This window comes from Pelmatolapia mariae, linkage group LG22, assembly GCF_036321145.2.
Source record: "Pelmatolapia mariae isolate MD_Pm_ZW linkage group LG22, Pm_UMD_F_2, whole genome shotgun sequence".
In the NCBI taxonomy this organism is placed as follows: domain Eukaryota; kingdom Metazoa; phylum Chordata; class Actinopteri; order Cichliformes; family Cichlidae; genus Pelmatolapia; species Pelmatolapia mariae.
The window spans coordinates 2,173,461-2,195,643 of record NC_086245.2 but is presented as its reverse complement, the minus strand read 5'-3'; the positions used below and the strand labels follow the sequence as shown (position 1 = coordinate 2,195,643).

The following is a 22,183-nucleotide window of genomic DNA, read 5'->3' as shown; positions in this document are numbered from 1 at the left end:
GTTTATAGTCCTGAGAGTTGAACACTGGATGACTGACAGCTGTCCTTCATCACAACAGAAGCCACAGAAATCCTCCTCATCAAAAACATGACTTTGATCTGCGTCCTCATCTGGACTCTCCTCTGCTGCTGCTTCACAGGTAAAGTCCAGAGAATCAAACTCCTCTCCTCTATCAACATCTGTCCCTCTGAAATGAAGCCCACAAAACCATGAAGCTGCTTTATGTTTTTGTCTCTGTATCCTCAGAGTCCAGAGGACAGATCACAGTGACTCAGCCTGGAGCAGTGAGCTCTGCTGTGGGAGGAACTGTGAGCATCAAGTGTAGGACCAGTCAGGATGTTTACTACGGCTGGTCAAGTCACTATTTAGCCTGGTACCAACAGAAAGATGGAGGAGTTCCTAAACTGCTCATTTACTTTGCTAGCACTCGAGTATCAGGGATTCCAGCTCGTTTTACAGGCAGTGGATCCTATTCTGACTTCACTCTGACCATCAGTGGAGTCCAGGCTGAAGATGCAGCAGTTTATTACTGTCAGAGTTTTCACTATCCTAACAGTCAGTATGTGTTCACACAGTGAAAAACAGTCGTACAAAAACCTCCCTCAGTCAGACTGAACAGAAACTGAAGTGACTGCTGCAGCTGGACGATACTGCAGAGACTGATACAGTTCACTGAGGACACACACACACACACACACAGACACACACACACGCACACACACACACACACGTTTGCTTCCAATCTAAAAAATAGCTTACCATTTCAAGGTCACTCATTGTGACCTTTGACCTCAGTTTCATACTAGAGCTGCCATAATATCATCTATGATTTGTTAAATTTTAACAGTTATCAATAAAATGAGACCTTTATGTTAACAGATATAAAAATGAAATCATTAAATATCATACAGCTCGACATAAAAAATAAAATTTATTTTAAATAATCAAAACATAAATTTGAGGCTAAAAAAATGACTGAGTGCCAAAAACAAAAGTCATGAGGTGCCTTCATGATAAATCATATGTGTCCATAACTACATATACAAAACATCCAAATCATATGGAATTCTCTTCAAGATAATCTCAAGAGTTGTACAAATATGCACCGTTTTAAAATGTGTTACATACTTAAAAGGATAAATCAGTATGAAGAACATGAAAGTAATTTGGGCTAAATGTGAAAGGAAAAATTTTCATTGCCATTTAGTAGTGCTGTATATTGTTGATTATACTGATTGGTTGTTTAGTTTTGCATTGTTACATAAAGATACATGTTAGAGGCATTTTTGGGTTGTTGGCGCCCTCTTGTAAGAATAATTAGATTGCAGATAGGGGGCAGGTGCTAATAAGAATTTATTCTTCTTCCTCCTTCCTCCTTTTCACCTATGGGTGCAGTGTTATATTACTGGGAAGGAGGATTTGTATGTAGGCAATGAAACACTGTTGAACCATGTGTGAAATAAATAAATAAATGAAATGAAATATGCAGTGACATATCGGTCACATATATACAGCCCTTACTCTGAGATTCAAAGTTCATCCTGCACTTTAGACTCTCAGATGAAACAATCTCACCATGAGATACAGCCAGTACCTGTTGAGGAGCTTTCAGTGACAACACACGATCAGATGGAGGCGTCCATTTATCATTAACATGTATGTGATAAATACACCATTCCTCCCAGGATACTTTACTAGACAAGAAAAAAGTCTGCTCTAATAACCCACCATGATATAACAGGAGAACCATGAATACAAAAATTGTAAAAGGAAAAAAAAAACATTTTCTTTTATCTACATATACACTTTTACTAGATTTACCAATGCTGCCTGTGTTTGATTGAGTAATTTCTGTAACTGTGAGACACTTGCTGCTGCCTATCTTGGCCAGGTCTCTCTTGAAAAAGAGGTTTTTAATCTCAGTGGGATCTTCCTGGTTAAATAAAGGTTAATAATAATAATAATAATAATAATAAACACAGTTTAATGAACTTGCTTCCAACATCCAGTCTGGTTCCTCCACTAAAAGTCCACCACAGTGATTCAAACTCATTTAGCTGCCGTACAAAAACCTCTGACTGTAGAGAGACACGGCTCTCTGACTCTGAAACAAACAACCTCAACAAAATCATTCACTCTTTGTCTCACTTGTCAGCTGATATGACAACAACATTATAAAATAATTAGATTTTTACGCTCAGAATTATTTAGTCATGTATTTATTTTCAGATGCACACAGATACACACGAAGCTCTAGCTAGATTTTTAAAGGATATACAGTCAGGTCCATAAATATTGGGACATCGACACAATTCTAACATTTTTGGCTCTATACACCACCACAATGGATTCCAAATGAAACGAACAAGATGTGCTTTAACTGCAGACTGCCAGCTTTTATTTGAGGGTATTTACATCCAAATCAGGTGAACAGTATAGGAATTATGACAGTTTGTATATGTGCCTCCCACTTCTTAAGGGACCAAAAGTAATGGGACAATTGGCTTCTCAGCTGTTCCATGGCCAGGTGTGTGTTCTTCCCTCATTACCCCAATTACAATGAACAAATAAAAGGTCCAGAGTTCATTTCAAGTGTGCTGTTTGCTTTTTGAACCTGTTGCTGTCAACTGCCAGGATGAGATCCAAAGAGCTGTCACTACCAGTGAAGCAAGCCATCATTAGGCTGAAAAACACAAAACAAACCCATCAGAGAGATTGCAAAAACATCAGGCGTGGCCAAAACAACTGTTTAGAACATTCCCAAAAAGAAGGAACGCACTGGTCAGCTCAGCAACACCAAAAGACCCGGAAGACCACGGAACACAACTGTGGTGGATGACCAAAGAATCCTTTCCCTGGTGAAGAAAACACCCTTCACAACAGTTGGCCAGATCAAGAACACTCTCTAGGAGGCAGGTGTATGTGCGTCAGAGTCAACAATCAAGAGAAGACTCCACCAGTGTGAATACAGAGGGTTCACCACAAGATGTAAACCTTTGGTGAGCCCCAAAAACAGGCAGGCCAGATTAGAGTTTGCCAAACGACATCTGAAAAAGCCGTCGCAGTTCTGGAACAACATCCTATGGACAGATGAGACCAACATCAACTTGTACCAGAGTGATGGGAAGAGAAGAGTATGGAGAAGGAAAGGAACTGCTCATGATCCTAAGCATACCACCTCATCAGTGAAGCATTGTGGTGGAAGTGTCATGGCGTGGGCATGTATGGCTGCCAGTGGAACTGGTTCTCTTGTATTTATTGATGATGTGACTGCTGACAAAAGCAGCACAATGAATTCTGAAGTGTTTCGGGCAATATTATCTGCTCATATTCAGACAAATGCTTCAAAACTCATTGGACGGCGCTTCACAGTGCAGGTGGACAACAACCCAAAGCATACTGCAAAAGCAACCAAAGAGTTTTTGAAGGGAAAGAAGTGGACTGTTTTGCAATGGCCAAGTCAATCACCTGACCTGAATCCGATTGAGCATGTATTTCACTTGCTGAAGACAAAACTGAAGGGAAAATGCCCCAAGAACAAGCAGGAACTGAAGACTGCTGCAGTAGAGGCCTGGCAGAGCATCACCAGGGATGAAACCCGGCGTCTGGTGATGTCTATGTGTTCCAGACTTCAGGCTGTGATTGACTGTAAAGGATTTGCAACCAAGTATTAAAAAATGAATGTTTGATTTATGGTTCTTATTCTGTCCCATTACTTTTGGTCCCTCAAGAAGTGGGAGGCACATTTGGAAACTGTTGTAATTCCTACACCGTTCACCTGATTTGGATGTAAATACCCTCAAATAAAAGCTGACACTCTGCAGTTAAAGCATGTCTTGTTCGTTTCATTTGGAATCCATTGTGGTGGTGTATAGAGCCAAAAATGTTAGAATTGTGTCGATGTCCCAATATTTATGGACCTGACTGTATGTATTTTCATGTAATCTTCTGAGAAACTCACCAAAAACTTTGATTTTGTAAAATTATATCAAAACCTTTGAACAACACAGAGACATCAACTGTTGGAGTTTAATATAATTTAATATGATTTCTTTTTTTCAAACTTCAGAGACTTAAACTAATTGATCATACACATACTGTCATGACAAAAAAATGTGCACCATCTTCAGTTCCCCAACTTTATGTATCAGGACATAATACAAATAATTTGCATGTCCTAGATGAGAGCAATCCAACCACAGATTAATAACTACACATATTATCAGTGTTTAACAAAAACTAAGCCAAATGCAGAAGCAATGTGTGAAACACTGAGTGCACACACACTGCTTTCATAGGAATTAAGAAGGTAATTAGAAGTCAGGTGCTGATAATCAGATGCATATGATTAATTGATCATCAGTAAGTGTGAGCACCTCTATAAAAGCAGAAGTTTTGGCAGTTTGCAGCTGTGCAGCATTCAGGTTTCTGTTAACACAATGCTGGAGAGATGACTCAGTGTAACTCCTCCTTCATTCAAGCTTTCTGTGACTGAACTAAAAAGAATTAATGATAATCCTAAAGACTGACAATAAAGCAATGCTTAAACTCTGCAAGCTGAATTATGGTATTAGCAGGTGATGGCATGAAAAAGAAAATATCAGTTAATATTTACATGATCTGCATCACTTCTCAGTCATGTTGATCCTTTGTCTACAGCAACAGTCTGAACATCGTGTTTCTCTGTGACTTGTGGGGCTTTATATCTCCTCACCTTTCATGAAGAATGGTCCAGTGTCTCCTCTGTCACAATTTAAAACTGCTACAATTTAAAAATTGTGACAGAGCGAAATAAATAATTCACAGCAAAGGAGCCAAAAAGTGGAAAAATCAAAATTAAGTGTTTGATTATGGTTTTGAGCCACCAGTGAACATAACAGCATCAATGCTCCTTGTCACTGATTCTCCAGTTATTTGAACTAAAAAATACCCCATCACTTGGTGTTAATGATGGTGACAGAGAGCTCTAACACATCTGTCCAAAGTCCCTCAAAGATGTTCAACTGTCTTCAAATCTGTTTCCCTCAATTATACTAAACTCCATTATCAGATTGAAACAAGTCTCTCTGTGAGTCAGTCAGATCATTTCCATAGAGAGCCACTTTGCATCAGCAGCACCATGCTCCAGTGCTCTGGGAGAGTTTATAGTACTGGATGACTGACAGCTGTCCTTCATCACAACAGAAGCCTCCGTTACGTGATCAGTTTGGCTTATCAACATCTTGATGAGTATTTTAATGAATCAGTATACTGGCCATTCTCCCTGGACCTCTGGTATCAACGAGGTATTTTTGCCCAGAGAACTACTGCTCACTGCATATTTTCTCTTTTCCTGTCCGTTCTCTGTAAACAGTTGAGACTGTGGGAAAATCCAAGCAGTTTCATAAATGTTCAGAACAGCATGTCTGACATCAACAATCATGCCATGTTCAAATTCATTTAAATAACTTTTCTTCTCCACTCTGATCCTTGGTTTGAACTTCAGCAGATCATCAGCAATATATCCTCATGGCTAAATGTACTGAGCAGATGTCATGGACTTAGCTTATTATACATTTACATTAAGGAGCAGGTGAATAGATACCTCAACTGGTACCTTCAAAAGGACGGAGAATCTCCCAAACTCTTAGTTTATTATGCTACAAACCGTCAGTCTGGAGTTTCTGATCGTTTCAGTGGAAGTGGATCTGGGACTGACTTCACTCTGACTATCAGCAGAGTTCAGGCTGAAGATGCAGGAGTTTATTACTGTTAGCAGGGTTACAGCTACCCGTTCACACAGTGATACAACGCTGTACAAAAACCTCACACAGCTGGAAAGGAACTGAGAAAAAGAACAAAGAAAATCTGAACTGACAGCTGCTCAGAAACATCAATTTTTTTATGTTTATAAAATATTTTGATTTTAAAAATATTTATATATTTTGTTCTAATAATATTTTATAAATGTTAATATCATTGTTAAAGTGAATTGTTAAATGTTGTCATTTTTATGCTTACCATCTCTACATTGTTTCAAACTCTGTGATCAAAGACATTCCTTTGTCCCCCTCCCCAGCCTCTCGAGGTTCTGGGAGGAGGCTGTAGTGTTTTAACACAAGCACATCCCATGTGAAGGTTTTGTTTGTTGTTTGGTAAGCTTCCTGCCCTTTTATGGCTTCACTGTGTTGTGTATGGTGAATCAATACAGGAACTGAACCATATATTGGGTGTGGGGGAGATTACCCCCTTATGACCCAGGATGTTGTGATCAGGAAGTCACGCACACAGACGCACACGCTCACTCATGCACACACACAAGCACACACACACGCGTTCTTGCACACGTGCTTACACGTGCACACACACACACACACACACACAGTGCCTTGTCTTTGTAACCAAGGGGGGTTATTCGAGGGGAGGTGCTTGTGTAAACTATTGTGTATTGTAACAGCTTGTCAATAAAAAGGCTACGAGGAGAGCTGCTCTTTGAAGGACTTGGGCTAGAGACAGGTGAGGAGCATTAAGCTCCACCGCCTGGTTCTGACCAAGCCGTCCCTCGTTAGCGAGTAAAAGACCGGTTGAAGATGTTCTGTCTTGTTTTTGTTCTTCATGAGTCTCTAAACTAGCGGAGCCTGTGGAAGCACAGACTCAACAATCATTAGTTCTTTATGCCCAAATAAATATTTATTGCTACAATTAATTATCTGTAAAACGGAGAATATTGATACAAACAATGATTGAAAGCAATTATTTAAATATTTTATCTTTGGATTATGAAAGTTAACAATTTTCTCAAAGTCAAAAGACTAATGACTAATTCATCCTGCTTTAAGTTCTACATAAACACAAATATTTATGATTACCATGTAATCATCTTTAAAGCAAAACTTCAGGCAACGTGTCTCTGAAGTGTTTTAGGTGCATACATGCTCTAAATTATATATTACTACATTTAAATTTAATTTATCAGCACATATTGGCACTTATAAATATTTCCATTAACACAGCTAATTTGAAGAGTATGTATTTTGTTTAAATTATTGTTAGCACTACTGTCAGGTATTAAAATGAGATCAAATGAGATCACTGTAATTCACTGTCACAAAAGAGGAGATACAGACTGTTTTCTCTCTGCTGCTGTTTTTGGTAAAGTTCTCCATGCAAATGATACCATGTACTTTAATTATGCCACTAAATCTCTTTATTAATATCTATTTTAATGTGGTTTCATTGGAAGTGAATGCAGCTGTTTTACCCATCTCAACAGCTGTTGAGATGGAGTATCGGCACTACACAAAAAATAATCATGCAATCAAATCAGTGTTGGTGCTGAACTGTGACATGTCCAAGACTCTAACCACCACCAATGTCCCATCCCCATCCTATTTATTATTTGGAAAATATGTAGTTTTTGTGAGTTTTTTTTTTCAATAAATACTTCATATTTCAAGGGTTAAAACCATGAAAATAATTTCATGCTAGAACACTTTGAAAAGGGCTGAACTTGGATAAATGATTTATGAAAAAGGGAAAAAAATATTGCTGTATGAGGGTTTTATGGTAGATTTTGTGCTTATACGGTTTTTTTCCACGAAGGTGTCAAAGGGGTGCAAAATTTGAGGAAGGAACAAGGGCTAAATAATAGGAGACATTCAGACAAGAAGAATTTCCACTTAAGTCTAATTAGATACTGAAATGAGAAACTTTGTTTTTGTCAATTTTACAAAGTGGTTGATTCGTTGACAAACAGCATCACTGTTGGAGTCAGTGTGATCATTTCCATAGAGAGGCACTTTGCATCAGCAGCACCATGCTCCAGTGCTCTGGGAGAGTTTATAGTCCTGAGAGTTGAACACTGGATGACTGACAGCTGTCCTTCATCACAACAGAAGCCACAGAAATCCTCCTCATCAAAAACATGACTTTGATCTGCGTCCTCATCTGGACTCTCCTCTGCTGCTGCTTCACAGGTAAAGTCCAGAGAATCAAACTCCTCTCCTCTATCAACATCTGTCCCTCTGAAATGAAGCCCACAAAACCATGAAGCTGCTTTATGTTTTTGTCTCTGTATCCTCAGAGTCCAGAGGACAGATCACAGTGACTCAGCCTGGAGCAGTGAGCTCTGCTGTGGGAGGAACTGTGAGCATCAAGTGTAGGACCAGTCAGAATGTTTATTATAGCTGGCCATATTACTATTTAGCCTGGTACCAACAGAAAGATGGAGGAGTTCCTAAACTGCTCATTTATGCTGCTAGCTATCGAGCATCAGGGATTCCAGCTCGTTTTACAGGCAGTGGATCAAACTCTGACTTCACTCTGACCATCAGTGGAGTCCAGGCTGAAGATGCAGCAGTTTGTTACTGTCAGAGTGATCACTATACCAGTCAGTGGGTGTTCACACAGTGAAAAATAGTCGTACAAAAACCTCCCTCAGTCAGACTGAACAGAAACTGAACTGAGACTGATACAGTTCACTGAGGACACACACACACACACACGCAAAGTTTGCTTTCAATCTAAAAATTGTTTCTTTCTCTCTTTTCTTTAAATTTGAGTAAAAATAAGTCAGATGTTCCAAAGTCGAACAGTTATTGAGAAAACTCTTCATCATGACCTTTGACCTCAGTTTCATATTAGAGTCGCCGTAATATCATCTATTATTTGTTACAATTTTAACAACTATCAGTAAAATAAGACCTTCGTGTTAACATATATAAAAATAAAATCATTAAATATCATACAACTCGACATAAAAAAATACATTTTATTTTAAATAATATAAACATAAATTTGAGGCTCAAAAAATGACAAAAACAGAAGTCATGAGGTGCTTTCATGATTAAATCATATGTGTCCATAACTACATATACATAACATCCAAATCATATGCAGCGACATATTTGTCACATATATACAGCCCTTACTCTGAGATTCAAAGTTCATCCTGCACTTTACACTTTCAGATGAAACAATCTCACCATGAGATGCAGCCAGTACCTGCTGAGGAGCTTTCAACCCAGTAACCAGAGCCCGATTTTCAACAGGAAACAGAGGCAGTGACAGAGCAGTCAGGCTAGTAGCAGTTTCTGTGTGTACATGTTTCTACCATTGACTGTAGAAAACATGGACGACGCGACCCCGCCTCCTACCATTGTGCAAAAATGAAGCCAAAATATCCTGCTTGTGGAGACTGCCATCTTGCAAATTTGGAGCCAGAGTCTGCGCAGTTGTGACTTGAGGTGGAGCGACTGTGTAACGCTCCCGCCCACACACCCGCTAGACGTGACCGCAAACACGCCCCTCTACACTTTTTACGTAGCCCGGCTGCTCGAGTTTTTTTGCTAGTTTACCGCGACTGACGACTCGTTTAATTAAGGTAAATACAACCATGTCACTGTTATAAAAAAGACACACAGCTTATCATCTTATAGTTCTAAAATCACTCTGTTGTTAATTCGTTAGTTAGATTAGCCGCTAGCATACGCACTGTGTTGGAGGCTTGTTGCTAGCTAGTTAGCGATGCTACACACCTGCTACTCTTAATAGTCTTCAACACTTATGTTTTTTTATCCATTTTTAGACAGCGATGAGATCATCTGCACACTCTACAGAAGCCCAGAGTTACTGTTAATATCAAAAATATAATGCTGTCCTTTGAGATTTTAACATAAGACTGAGTGTAATGGATCTAAAACTGTTTAAATCTTCAGAGCCGTCTACAGCCTGGTAACATGGAGACTTTAAAAACATCAGCAGAAGGTTTCAGTAGTGTAGTGTAATTTGTTCTTTTCATTTAATAATAGAGTCCATATTATATCAACAGCTACATTCACCCTGGAGAGAAACTAGTGAGGGAGACCATCAGGACCAAGCTGGGTTTCCTGGGTCCAGCGGTTTGGAGAAACTTCTTCCCTTTCTTTCATCACAGCTGTCCTGTGCCATAAGTTCTGTTGACCCGCTGTAAGAGGCATCATTTAAGAAACACCAGGAAGACTGAAGCTCATCGCATTGATCAAGCAGGACTCATGATCTTCACCAGCAGCTCACTCACAGGGAAATCTTCAGCACTCCTCCGTAGGCCCGCCCCAGGAGATGGATAAACCCAGCATTTCATCAACACTGTGATGGAGACCTTTGGTTTGTGTAATGTTATAAATACTCGGATACTCCCCAGAGGCTCCGGACTTTCACATAAAGATATTATATTCAGTCCTGTAGAAAGTTATATATTAAAAAAGATGTGATCCTCTCTGGTTACTCTGGTATGAATAACTCTGAATCACTTTATGGTAAATAACACACTATGTGTAAAAAAAACTGTGAAAAAATTCCAGATGACAAGTTTGTAGTTCAACATACAAGTGACGACCTTTGACCTTCATCAGGTTTGATTTAATTGTGTTAGAGAAAATCTCATATGCTCTTCATGCAGCTGAGTACATCAAGTGTTTAAAACGGAAGCTGTGCAGGTCTGAGATACAAACTGAGGTCCTGTTAATGCTGATATATAGTGACACAGTTACATGAGTGATTAATCCTTTTGTTTTTTTGTCTTTAACTTTATCAATAAAGCTGCAGCTTTCACTACAGCACATGTGGTACTTTAACCTTTGTACTGTTTTCATCAGCTAATTTTGCAGTTAACATGTGAACATGTTGGATGATCTGTCTGTTGTCACTGGGTGGTGCTGAGGTCTGAATCTGAGCTCAGCTCCTGTAATTACAAAGACAACAGAACCATCAAACTCAAGTATACATTTTATCCCTCAAAATTGAAATGAAGCTGATTCTTCTGTCCTCACACACTCAGGATCTGAAGTTCTTCTCTTACATTTTTTTCAGTATTACAGTACACTACAGTACTTTAATCCATAGTTCCTGATTAATGAGGAGTTACTGAAGTACAAGCTTTTAAAAAAATGTTACTGTCTTTACAGATGTGGCAAGAGACTGAAAACATGCTGTTGTTTGCACATCTTTAATACTCAGCTCTGCACAGGAGCTGCAGCAGAGTGCAGCCTGTTGCTTTTACAGTATAATACTTGTAATAAAAGTACAGTAACAGTAATTAGTGACTGAGTAGTCCGGGGCGTTTCTCTTGATTTCTTTAGTAAATTCATTCACCTGCACAGATTAGGTAAACGAACCCTGACAGCCGATTGCTCATTTTAGCTAGCTAGGTCTCAGGAGCTAGCTAAAGACGGTAGTTACGGAGTAGCTTACAAACACGTTTAACTTACCGAAAAAGTGCAGCGGGGCCTCGGGTCCTTCTGTCGGGTAGTCCAGTTTTCTGAAGAACACCTCAGGCTGTCAAGTTAAAACACTCGGTCGTCTTTTTGTAGCGTAAACGCTGGCCCTCCTCTCTGAGCCTACGCTCTATCTGCTATTCCCAAACAGAGATACGCAAGTTTCTCCGTGACTGCAGCTGCCAGTCAAAGCTGCTATGATGACGTTTCACCCCAATTTAACATCACCGCGGTAGGAATTAGAATCAAACTTATGGGAAAGGAGACCCCTTGGACATCAATCAGCGTGATGAGAACTATTGATAACAAAAGAATGAATCTTTGGAAAAAAAATTATCTGAGGAGAATAAATTTATTTTAGTCTGACCCCAGTCCCATCCGCTAACATGGAGGAGGCGGGGTTTATGACCTATACTGCAGCCAGACACCAGTGGGCGATAGAGACGTTTTGGCTTCATTTTTGGGGAGCTGTGGCGTCGTCCATGTTTTCTGCAGTCAATGGTTTCTACAGTGAAATCATGGTGGCCTTTTTTGAGTTTTTTTTCCACTTTGCTTTGGCTTGTCATATCTAAATATTAAAAGAAAGAGCATATGCACTGTTGAGAGAGGTGGATCTGAGACAGACTGAAGTCCTTCAGGCTTTCCCCTTTCATCACAGCTGAGAGTGTTAGGAGGATTTAGTGGCAGAAACACACACGGGCTCGGGATAGCGGTGATGCAGATTTATTTACAGTGATAGGGGAATATCTACAAGGGAAGGGGCTATGTACAGTGACAGAGTAAATGTGCGAGGAGACAGAGCCGAGGGGATGAAACGGAGCCAAGGTATGCGGGAGGATAGGTGGCGCACCGGAGCTACCTGAGGATGAGGGATAAACAGAGTTAGGGGATAACGTCAAAAGTCGAGTGTTAAACTTAGGTGGACAGGGAGAGTTAGAGAGCTTACTTGAAACACAGAAATACAGGTATGGGCAGTGGTCACAGGCTGGTGCGAGGTAAATCTCCGTCACAGATCCGAGGAAGCCAACACAAAACGAAACAGGCAGGCGAGCAGGCGGCGAGACAGGCCAGTGCAGAGGGAAAGCAGGCAGGAGACGGATCTTAAAACATGCAGCACAGTAGCGTGGAATCAACAGGCTCGTCTTGCAAAAACACGTTACCACTTGTGGAAGCGACAATACTCCGACACCAGACGTCCGTCACACAGCTCCATAAATGCTCCCACTAATGACGTCCGATGTGCCGCAGGTGTGACGGAATGCCATCAAGCACCGCCCCGCCTACCTGTGCCGAAAAGGGAAACAAAACCTAGGAACAACAACACACATGCCCACCAACTCCTAATAGAGAGGGGACAAAAGGTCTTAACATCCAGTCTTTTATGTTTCAAATGATCAGATTGTTCAAACAGCGCTTTTCTATATTTGCTAATAGGAAATCATTTTAATTCTTAATCACAGATATGATCGAAGTATAAGTCTGATTAACATGTTAAATGAAAACTATAGTTTGAGTAATGAAATGTTCCAGTGTTTGAATTTTGTGTGTGTGGACATGATACAGTAACAACATTGGCAGATTTCTGTGTGCCTGCAGGAATGTAAAAAGATAAGAAATGTCTCTCTAACCCATCATTATACAGGAGGTCTACTGTCCAGGCCTTTAAAATGAACCCAGTTATTTCAAGTACTCCGATCTACGAATTTGGGATTGTAGTACCAGGGTTATGCTGATACATTTTCAACAAAGGTAATAATTAATGTGAAATAAAGTGACCATCCTGTCTGTTTGGCCAACAAGTCTAACAGCCCAGTGTCACAGTTCACATAACTTCTTATTAAGATATTATTTCTTTCTTAAATTAAAACCTGAAGCAAACCCAATACTTGCATAATAAAAAGAAGAAACACATTTGGCTCTATATAAAACTGTTTGTATATGTTTTTATAATTATTTATATTCATAACTACCAAAGCATGAGTAATTACACACTTTCTGAAAGTAAATTATGAAACATATGGGAAAAGAATAATTGTTCAAGTTTAACCTTTTAAACACAAGTTGACAAAACATTGTGGAGATTTCGATACTTAAGTAAATATACATGTTCCTGTGTGCTGACATATCTTTAATTAGTAAATGCAAATTAAATAAATAAAAAGACAAAGGAAAAAAAGCAGGATGAACGTGTCACATGACACAGGATGACACGATGAGGAAAGATGACTGACTCTGTGTGTTTCCATCTGTTCTCCATGTTAGATAAATGATCCTCTTCTGTTTGGATATTGATCATCTTTCAAGCTGGATTTGTCTCAATAACTCTTCTTTTTCATATTTCCAGGTTCATCAGGAGAAATCATCCTGACTCAGACTCCTGAAGCTCAGTCTGCTGTTCCAGGACAGACTGTCTCTATCAGATGTAAAGCCAGCTCAGGTGTTAGCAATGACATAGACTGGTATCTTCAGAAGCCTGGAGAAGCTCCTAAACTCTTAATTTATTGGACTTCAAACCGTCAGTCTGGGTTTTCTGAACGTTTCACTGGGAGTCAATCTGGGACTGACTTTACTTTGACCATCAGTGAAGTTCAGGCTGAAGATGCAGGAGTTTATTACTGTCAGCAGGATTACAGCACCGCTGTACAAAAACCTCCCTCAGCAGAAGAGGAACTGATCGACTGCATTCAAAGTCTGATGGAGAATGACAAAATACAACCAGGAAATATTATTTGAATGTATATGTTTTTTTCGCCAAAACAATAGACAATTAATGTCAGTGTACAATTGTTACTCAAATATGAGGAAAATATTCAAAATTTTATTTTAATATATTATTTAAATTATTAGAATTTAATTTAAAACTATTTATTTTACTCTCAGTTCAGCTTCGGTTTCCTTCTTTTCAAGCAAACCCTTTTCACTTTGTCATTATGGGGTCCTGTGGGTAGAATTTTCAGGTGAAAAATTAATTTAATCTATTTTGGAATAAGACTGTAGCATGACTGTGAAGAACGTCCAGATGCTCTGTACATTTAACTGCTGCCTGTTGGAGTGAGGCAGCATTTGTAGACAGACTGGGCTCTCTGACTCTGACAGAAAAAATCTCACAAAAATGCAGCCCTGCTGGCCGACCCCAATAATGTACTAACAAAACGAAAGCACCTTAATTAATGACAGATTCATTCTTACTGTTACAGATCTTAGTTGTTGAGAGGTTCTAAGCTGTAAGTATACTTTTACTGGTGAGGAGATCTCTGAGTCCAGAAACAGCTGTTCAGAAACTTTGACTCAGGATTCGGCTTAAACACAAAATCTGTCCCTTTATATCACTGAGGAAAGACTACTGACACTTTAAAGGAGCCTTTGAACTTAATAAACTCATTACATCTTGTTGTAAGGACTTGTTGATGTAATCCTTTAAAACAGTTTTCAAATCTCACACTTCTATTAGTACCCAAAGATCTCTCGGCCCTGGAGCTGCCACCAATCTTAACTGAGGCCTTCACATACTGCAGTCTGCTGTATTGATACTTGCAGCTCATGATGAGCTAAACTCATGCCAAGAAGTATTTCTTAAAAGGAGAGAGCTATTCCCTGTTGGCCTTCACAATAAGTTTATTTAGCAAAAAAACTGTTTGTTTGTTTTTTTAGAAAAATATTTAAATAAGTAATCAGTAAATTCACGTTCTCACAAAATGTCCCAAGAAACATGTTTCATCAGGAGGGAAGCATCCCTACTGAAACCTCAGGATGACTATCAGAAAGAATACTGTATATTTTATCTACATTTACTTATATTTTTACTCAGAATCTCTAGATAAACTCACCAAAATGTTTTACTCTTATAAAATCTGAATTATTGATGAAATCAAAAATTAATAATAACACAGTGAAAAATTTGCTATTTTTAAAAAGTTAAGTACTTAATTTCCTGAAAAAAATAATTAATTTCCAGATAAAAGAGACCTTGCATGTTTTTTATGCACATTATTAAATACTGAAGACTAAATAGACATACTTCCAATTGATCCCCTGGTAAACTGGCTGATAAACTGACTGGAAAAGTAAGCAAACAATGCCAAAGAAGAGATAAAAATATCATTAAATTAAAGTGCCTTGGTAGTGTGTTCAGCCACAACGTGCAGCCACAGCAGCTTCAGAGATCTTCTGCATTTATTCTCTGACTCTCTGAACTCTATGAGAAGAATGAACACTGTTCTTCTAAAAAATATTTCCTCATTTGATGTTTCATGATGGTGGAGAAGCACACTACTTCAAACAGTGGAGAAAAATCTCTCAGATGTTCATCTGAGCTGAAATCTGGTGGCTGTGAAGGACACAACACAGTTTTTACATCACTGTTATACTCATCCAAGCACTCAGTGAGCCTTTGAATTCAGGTATTTTTATCGTAGGAGAGGTCGTTCAGTACAGGATAGACAGGTTTCATCAGATGATAAAAGTGATCACCCAGACCAGCTGTAAGTAAATTGAAATGAGACATCGCTCTAACTGGATAACTGGTCCCAGATTTTTCTTGAATTTGTCATCTGTCTATGAATCCCAAAGATTTACATTTGGATCAAAGTAAAATTCTAAATGTATTTTTAAAAATTCCGTATTTAAAGCAAACACCATCATCAGATTGATCCAAGTCCCTGTGTGAGTCAGTCTGATCATTTCCATAGAGAGGCACTTTGCATCAGCAGCACCATGCTCCAGTGCTCTGGGAGAGTTTATAGTCCTGAGAGTTGAACACTGGATGACTGACAGCTGTCCTTCATCACAACAGAAGCCACAGAAATCCTCCTCATCAAAAACATGACTTTGATCTGCGTCCTCATCTGGACTCTCCTCTGCTGCTGCTTCACAGGTAAAGTCCAGAGAATCAAACTCCTCTCCTCTATCAACATCTGTCCCTCTGAAATGAAGCCCACAAAACCATGAAGCTGCTTTATGTTTTTGTCTCTGTATCCTCAGAGTCCAGAGGACAGATCACAGTGACTCAGCCTGGAGCAGTGAGCTCTGCTGTGGGAGGATCTGTGAACATCAGGTGTGCAACCAGCCATAGGGTAGATGAAGGGAATGATCTGTCCTGGTACCAACAGAAAGACGGAAAAACTCCTAAACTGCTCATTTATAATGCAAACAGTCGACAATCAGGGATTCCAGCTCGTTTTACAGGCAGTGGATCAAACTCTGACTTCACTCTGACCATCAGTGGAGTCCAGGCTGAAGATGCAGCAGTTTATTACTGTATGGGAGAATTCTATGTTAACAGTCAGCTTGTGTTCACACAGTGAAAAACAGTCGTACAAAAACCTCCCTCAGTCAGACTGAACAGAAACTGAAGTGACTGCTGCAGCTGGAAGATACTGCAGAGACTGATACAGTTCACTGAGGACACACACACACACACACACACACACACGCACACACTTTATTCTTAAACGACCTTTAAACTCAGACTTTTCACACTAAAACTCAATAATTTAGCTTCATCTTATTTAGCAGCAAAAGTTGAAAAATACAATAAAATATGCACCTTTGATTCATCACACATCTGGAAGACGACCATCATCTATCATACAAAGTAAGTAATACACATAAATACACATATCAACACAATGAACGTTCACATTTAACAATGACACAAAAAAATGATCCATTCTTCAAATATTTGAAAATCTCATCTTTAATTTGTTTTGAACGTTTTGTATGATAGACTTAATAATACCTTACTAATGTTTAACAGAGTGACATCATCATAAAATACTACCAAGATCTGTAACCACTGAAAATAAGATGTGATCATCCTCCTGACATACTGTGGACTTTCTCTTGTTTTAAGAAGTTTAGTGAAGTGAGTTTCTCTCATTTTGCTGTAAAGACTAGAAGAGATTAACTTCTATGTAAGTTGATTAAAGCAGACCTGTAGTCTCTCACCTGCCTGCATTCCTGTGTGTTTGTTCTGTTAGTCTGTTCTTAACATCATGTCCACTGTTGAGCTCAATTCTGTCGTCATTATTTGAGTCCAGTTATTGTCTCGCCGCCTTCTGTGAGTCACTCAGCCTCTGTTTTATGTGCTTTAAATCTCAGACTCCTTATCTCCACCTCATCCTGGACAATTAGAAATCCTCAACTAAGTCTCCACCTGCTTCATCTCTGCCACCACCAGCTTCTAGACTCTTCTCTGCTTTTTTGCTTCATCAGAGTTTCACTGTCAAATAGTTCATTAATCAAACTTTAATAAATATTCATTTAAATAAACTCTGTTTAAACATATGACAGCCTGCTCTTTAATTTAAATTAGGATTTTTTTTTTAATATTGTCAGAATAAAATGCAGGTCAAAAAACAGCTTTGCGACTAGAAATTATGAAGAGCACACAGATAATCTATGGCTGGACCTCAAAATCTTATATATTCAGTGTGTATAAGAATATATTTAACCATTTTACTGCACATTACACTTTGTGTGTCTGTAGACATTTTTCTTTTGGTCTGTCTAAATAAATCTTTCAAAATCTTTATTTTTTAATGTGCATTTATTAAACTCAGAGTCAAAGAAGATGTTTTCTCATTACATTTTTATTCTTTTAAAAGTCTGTCTGTAAAGCTGATTTTTCAAAAGGATGAAACTAGAGGAGATTGTTGCTATGTTTTTTGTCATTATGAGAAGGAAAATATGACTATTTGATGCTTTAATAATCTGCAATCAAAAAGAAACAAAGAGACAGAAGAAAAACATCATCAAAGACTCAGTGATTGACATCAGGACTGGGAACACTGGTCTCTCCTCAGTATCTCTGAGACCAGAGTCTGGGAGCCCTGGGTGGCCTCACAGGTCACAGAGCCCACCTTCCCCCACTGGTCTGCAGTGAGCGTCAGGGTGCTGCTCCAGCTGTAGAGGCCGTCATTCTGCAGCACTCCAGGAGTCCTGCTCTCCTCCCCTCTGATGCTGCTGCTGCCACTGCTGTCGCTCGTCTTCCAGGACAGACTCCAGTCTGAGGGGAAGCCCTTGTTGGCCACACACATGAGCGTGGCCTTCCCCTGGTCCAGCTCTGCACTGGAGGGACCCAGCACCTTCAGGGCGGGGCGGGTATCACCTAGGAAACACCAATCAGCTTAGAGGACAGGAACCACAATTTGAATTTCTCCGTTAAGAAGTTTCTGTCAGGTGTTTTTTCTGCTCCACCAGTCATTCACTCACACATTGTTTCACTTCCCTTTAAGAAACCTCTCATGCATATCAGCACAGAGAGAATCATCACACAGTTTGACCTGAAATATGTTCAAACTACACTGGAAATAAAAGAAGCAGATGTGGAAACATTTACAGCAGAAGTTTGACTTTAAAATGATTTGAAGTCTAAATCATGGATGACTGAAGAAATGAGTGGACACAAGCACAGAGCAGCTACTCATTCATATAGATTTGAAATGTTATTGAACAGCTCACATCATTTCAAACTAAATTTGAAACATCTGACACGATAAAAACATCAGAAAGCAAACTTTAACTCATCCAAACAGCAGCTGATGTGGTGGAAATTTACAAACTAATCATAAGATGAAGTTTACTCTTGTCTACATATATTTTACTATGACAGAAATGTAGATTAAACAAGAGAAACTTGCAGAGCTAATCTGAATTAGTCCAGTAAAAAGGAAAAACATCAAAAACTAAATTATTTTTAATAAAAAAAATACTTTTGTCTCATCTAAGCAGTCCTAACAAATAATTATTAAATAAAATGATAAAACATTTAATAGTAAACACAGTTTAATTAACTTACTTCCAACATCCAGTCTGGTTCCTCCACCAAAAGTCCACCACAGTGATACAAACTCATTGAGCCGCCGTACAAAAACCTCTGACTGTAGAGAGACACGGCTCTCTGACTCTGTTAGACTGAACTAAACCTACAAGCCCTCAAAACACAACTTTATCATCAGAACCACAAATAATAATTAATACTATGAAACATCCCAAATTTTCATTGGAAATTGTCCTGAATGTCTGAATATACATTTCCAAAGCTCACTTTGTTTCTTAGGACAAACTTTATTTATAAAATAATGAATCGATTCACACAAAAAGTTTCCTCGCCCTTCCTATTAAATGAAATTAAAGAAAAGAGAAAAATGAAAGAAAAGGGAAAAAAGCTCTAAGACTGACTTACTTCCAACATCCAGTCTGGTTCCTCCACCGAACGTGTACCACAGTGATACAAACTCATTGAGCCGCCGTACAAAAACCTCTGACTGTAGAGAGACACGGCTCTCTGACTCTGAAACAAACAAACTCAACAAAATAATTCACTGTTTGTATCATTTAATAATATTATAATAGTGTCATTAAAACAAATAAAAACCATTTCAACAATATTCAAAGAATATGACTTCAGAATGTACATTTTACAGTTTTCCTCATGTTCTCTTTAAACCTGAGACTTTTTTTTTCACAACTCTAAACACTGAAATTAATTCTCAGTCTAAATTTGTCATGGTCCTGGGTCTTTTGACCCAGTGTTTTGAGTTTATTATTATTATGATCGTATGTTCTAGTTTATTCTGATTGTGTTTTCAGGTTAAGATGTTCTAGTTCTTTGGTTTTAGTTTCTGTTCTCGGTCAGTATCGTGTCCCTGAGTTCTGTCAGTGTATATTTCCTGTTTTACTTTAAAGGTCTGTGTCTTTGGTCGGTGTGTCTAGTTTTGCTTCTCTTGTCTCGTTCGCTCTAATGTCTTCCAGCTGTGCTTCCCTCCTGTCTCCTATTCCCTGATTACTCCACTGTGTATTTAAGCCCTGCGTTTGCCTTTCCCCTTTTGTCGCATTGTTAACGTTGATTCACTCTCATCTTACGCTGTGTGTTCTGTCTGCCTGCGTGCGAAAGTTTGTTTTTGTATCTTCAGTTTTGTTATTTTAGAGTTCAGCATTAAAGCTGTTTTGACTTCACGTTTGCCTCTATGAGTCCTGCGTTTGGGTCCTCGTCTCCTGCCTGCACACAGCGATCCATGACAAAATTCAAAAACTCTTCTGATTCATGTATTTATGTTTGAATTTCACAAAAATATTAAGTTCTGGAAAGTGTACCAGTATTTTTTTCAGAATTTTGTTTTTTAATTTCGGAAGGAATATGTTCATTGTTAAGACCCTGCCTAAACATACGGGGGTATTTTTTAAAAAACAAGTTTTTACTTCTATTTTGGAATTCTGTCTGCAAATAATGGTATTTTAGGAATTTTTGAAAATTCCTTCCACGTTGAGAAGACTGTGCTCTGTGCTGTTGGTTGAAGGCTTCTAACTGGCAAATATTAAGATTCAATTAGGGTTTATCACCATGTGTTGCTTTTGATATCGTTACACACACACACACACTTTTTCAAAAGACTTCACTTACATTTATTCATGAACAGTTAAATGAACTTCAGTAAATATTTTCCCATCACAGCTTTTCTCAGTTGCTTTGGTGAAAGTCTTACATCAGGAACGTCATTCTCACCACTCTGAATGCAGTTCTCAAAATATGTAACACAGACTTATCTATGCAAAAGACACTTATTAAAACACTTTCACCATCGTTTTAAGACATCTAATCTTTTTGTTTTGTTTTCAAAAACTGTTTCTAAACCTTACCGACTTTGGAAAGAGTACTGCAAAAAATGTAGGCCTAATGTCACAAGGGGCCAAAGGCCTGTACGAAACTGGACTCAAGTGCTGGACCACATGTGGAGACGGTTGAGTTTGCTTTACACAAATCTTTATTTGGCACAAAAACACAGAGTTATACTTGACGTGGGATTCCTGACAAGAAAACATAGCGTGGTGGCCTAAGGTTGTGTGGTGATCAAGAGGAAGAGAGGAAAAGGGGGTTAGTGGGTTCACAGACTTCTCCAGGTGTGGTTGAATTTTAAAGAGGAGTATGGCTTACGTTGCAGGTGGAGTTGGTGGTACTTTGAGGGGAGTAGGTGAAGGTCCAGGTGAGCTGAACAGAGTTAAGATGGGCTGAAAAAAAACTAGCAGTGAAGAGACGGCAACGCTGGTCTTAAATATCCTGAGTAGGTTCCTCCAGAGTGAGGAGATGACAGATGACACAGCAGAACATGGACTTAGTGGAAATTTACCAGCAGCTCACCCGGACTGTGACAGCTAATGAAAAGTTAAACTGTTTTCAGAAACAAAAATCTAATCTGATGATTTTTTTTTTGTTTGTTTTTTTAACCTTACAAAACTGGTGAAATGGAGAAAAGCAAAATAATACTCATTAAACTATATGTGTCAGGAAAAGAAAATGTATACAATCTGAGACCATAGCGCCAACTACTGTATAGTCCAGTAAAGTCATACTGCATGTGTTTATTAGGTTATTAAGTACACCTGTTAAACTGCTTGTTAATCCTAATATCAGCCAATCACATGTCAGCAGCTCATAGCATTTACACATGTAGACATGTTGAACACAGCCTGCTGAGGATTAACCCAAACATCATTAAGAAAGATAATTAAAAGAGTCATGGTTGTTGATGCCAGACAGGCTGATCTGCTGGGATTTCTTTACACAGCCATTTGTAGGGTTGACGGGGAACGGTCTGAAAAGAGAAAATATCCAGTGAGCTGTAGTTTTCTGGGTGAAAATACCTCGTTGATGTCAAAGGCCAGAGGAGAATGGTCTGAAAGTTTTGTGTTTATAGGAAGGCAACAGTAACTCAGTAACAACAGTAACTCAATCAACCACTTGATACAAACAGGAAGAGCATCTCTGCAAGCACAACATGTGACCTTGAAGCAGATGGGCTACAGCAGTAGAAGACTGCACTGCAGGGCCTGTCACCTAAGAACAGGAAACTGAGGTTATAATTCACATGGAGTGACCAATATTGTAAGAGCAAAAACAAAAACACGGTGCTCCAATGGCCTCCACAGTCTCAGTTCAAGACAGCATTTTTGGG

At 38.9% G+C, this 22,183-nt stretch overlaps 1 gene segment (V, D, J or C); it reads right to left on the bottom strand.

The window, feature by feature from the left end:
• Positions 1-18,004: 18,004 nt before the first annotated feature.
• Positions 18,005-18,447, bottom strand: LOC134619871 (Ig kappa-b4 chain C region-like). The segment is given in 2 exon segments: positions 18,005-18,339; positions 18,444-18,447. Coding segments are annotated over 2 exon segments (339 nt in total).
• Between the last annotated feature and the right edge of the window lie 3,736 nt (positions 18,448-22,183).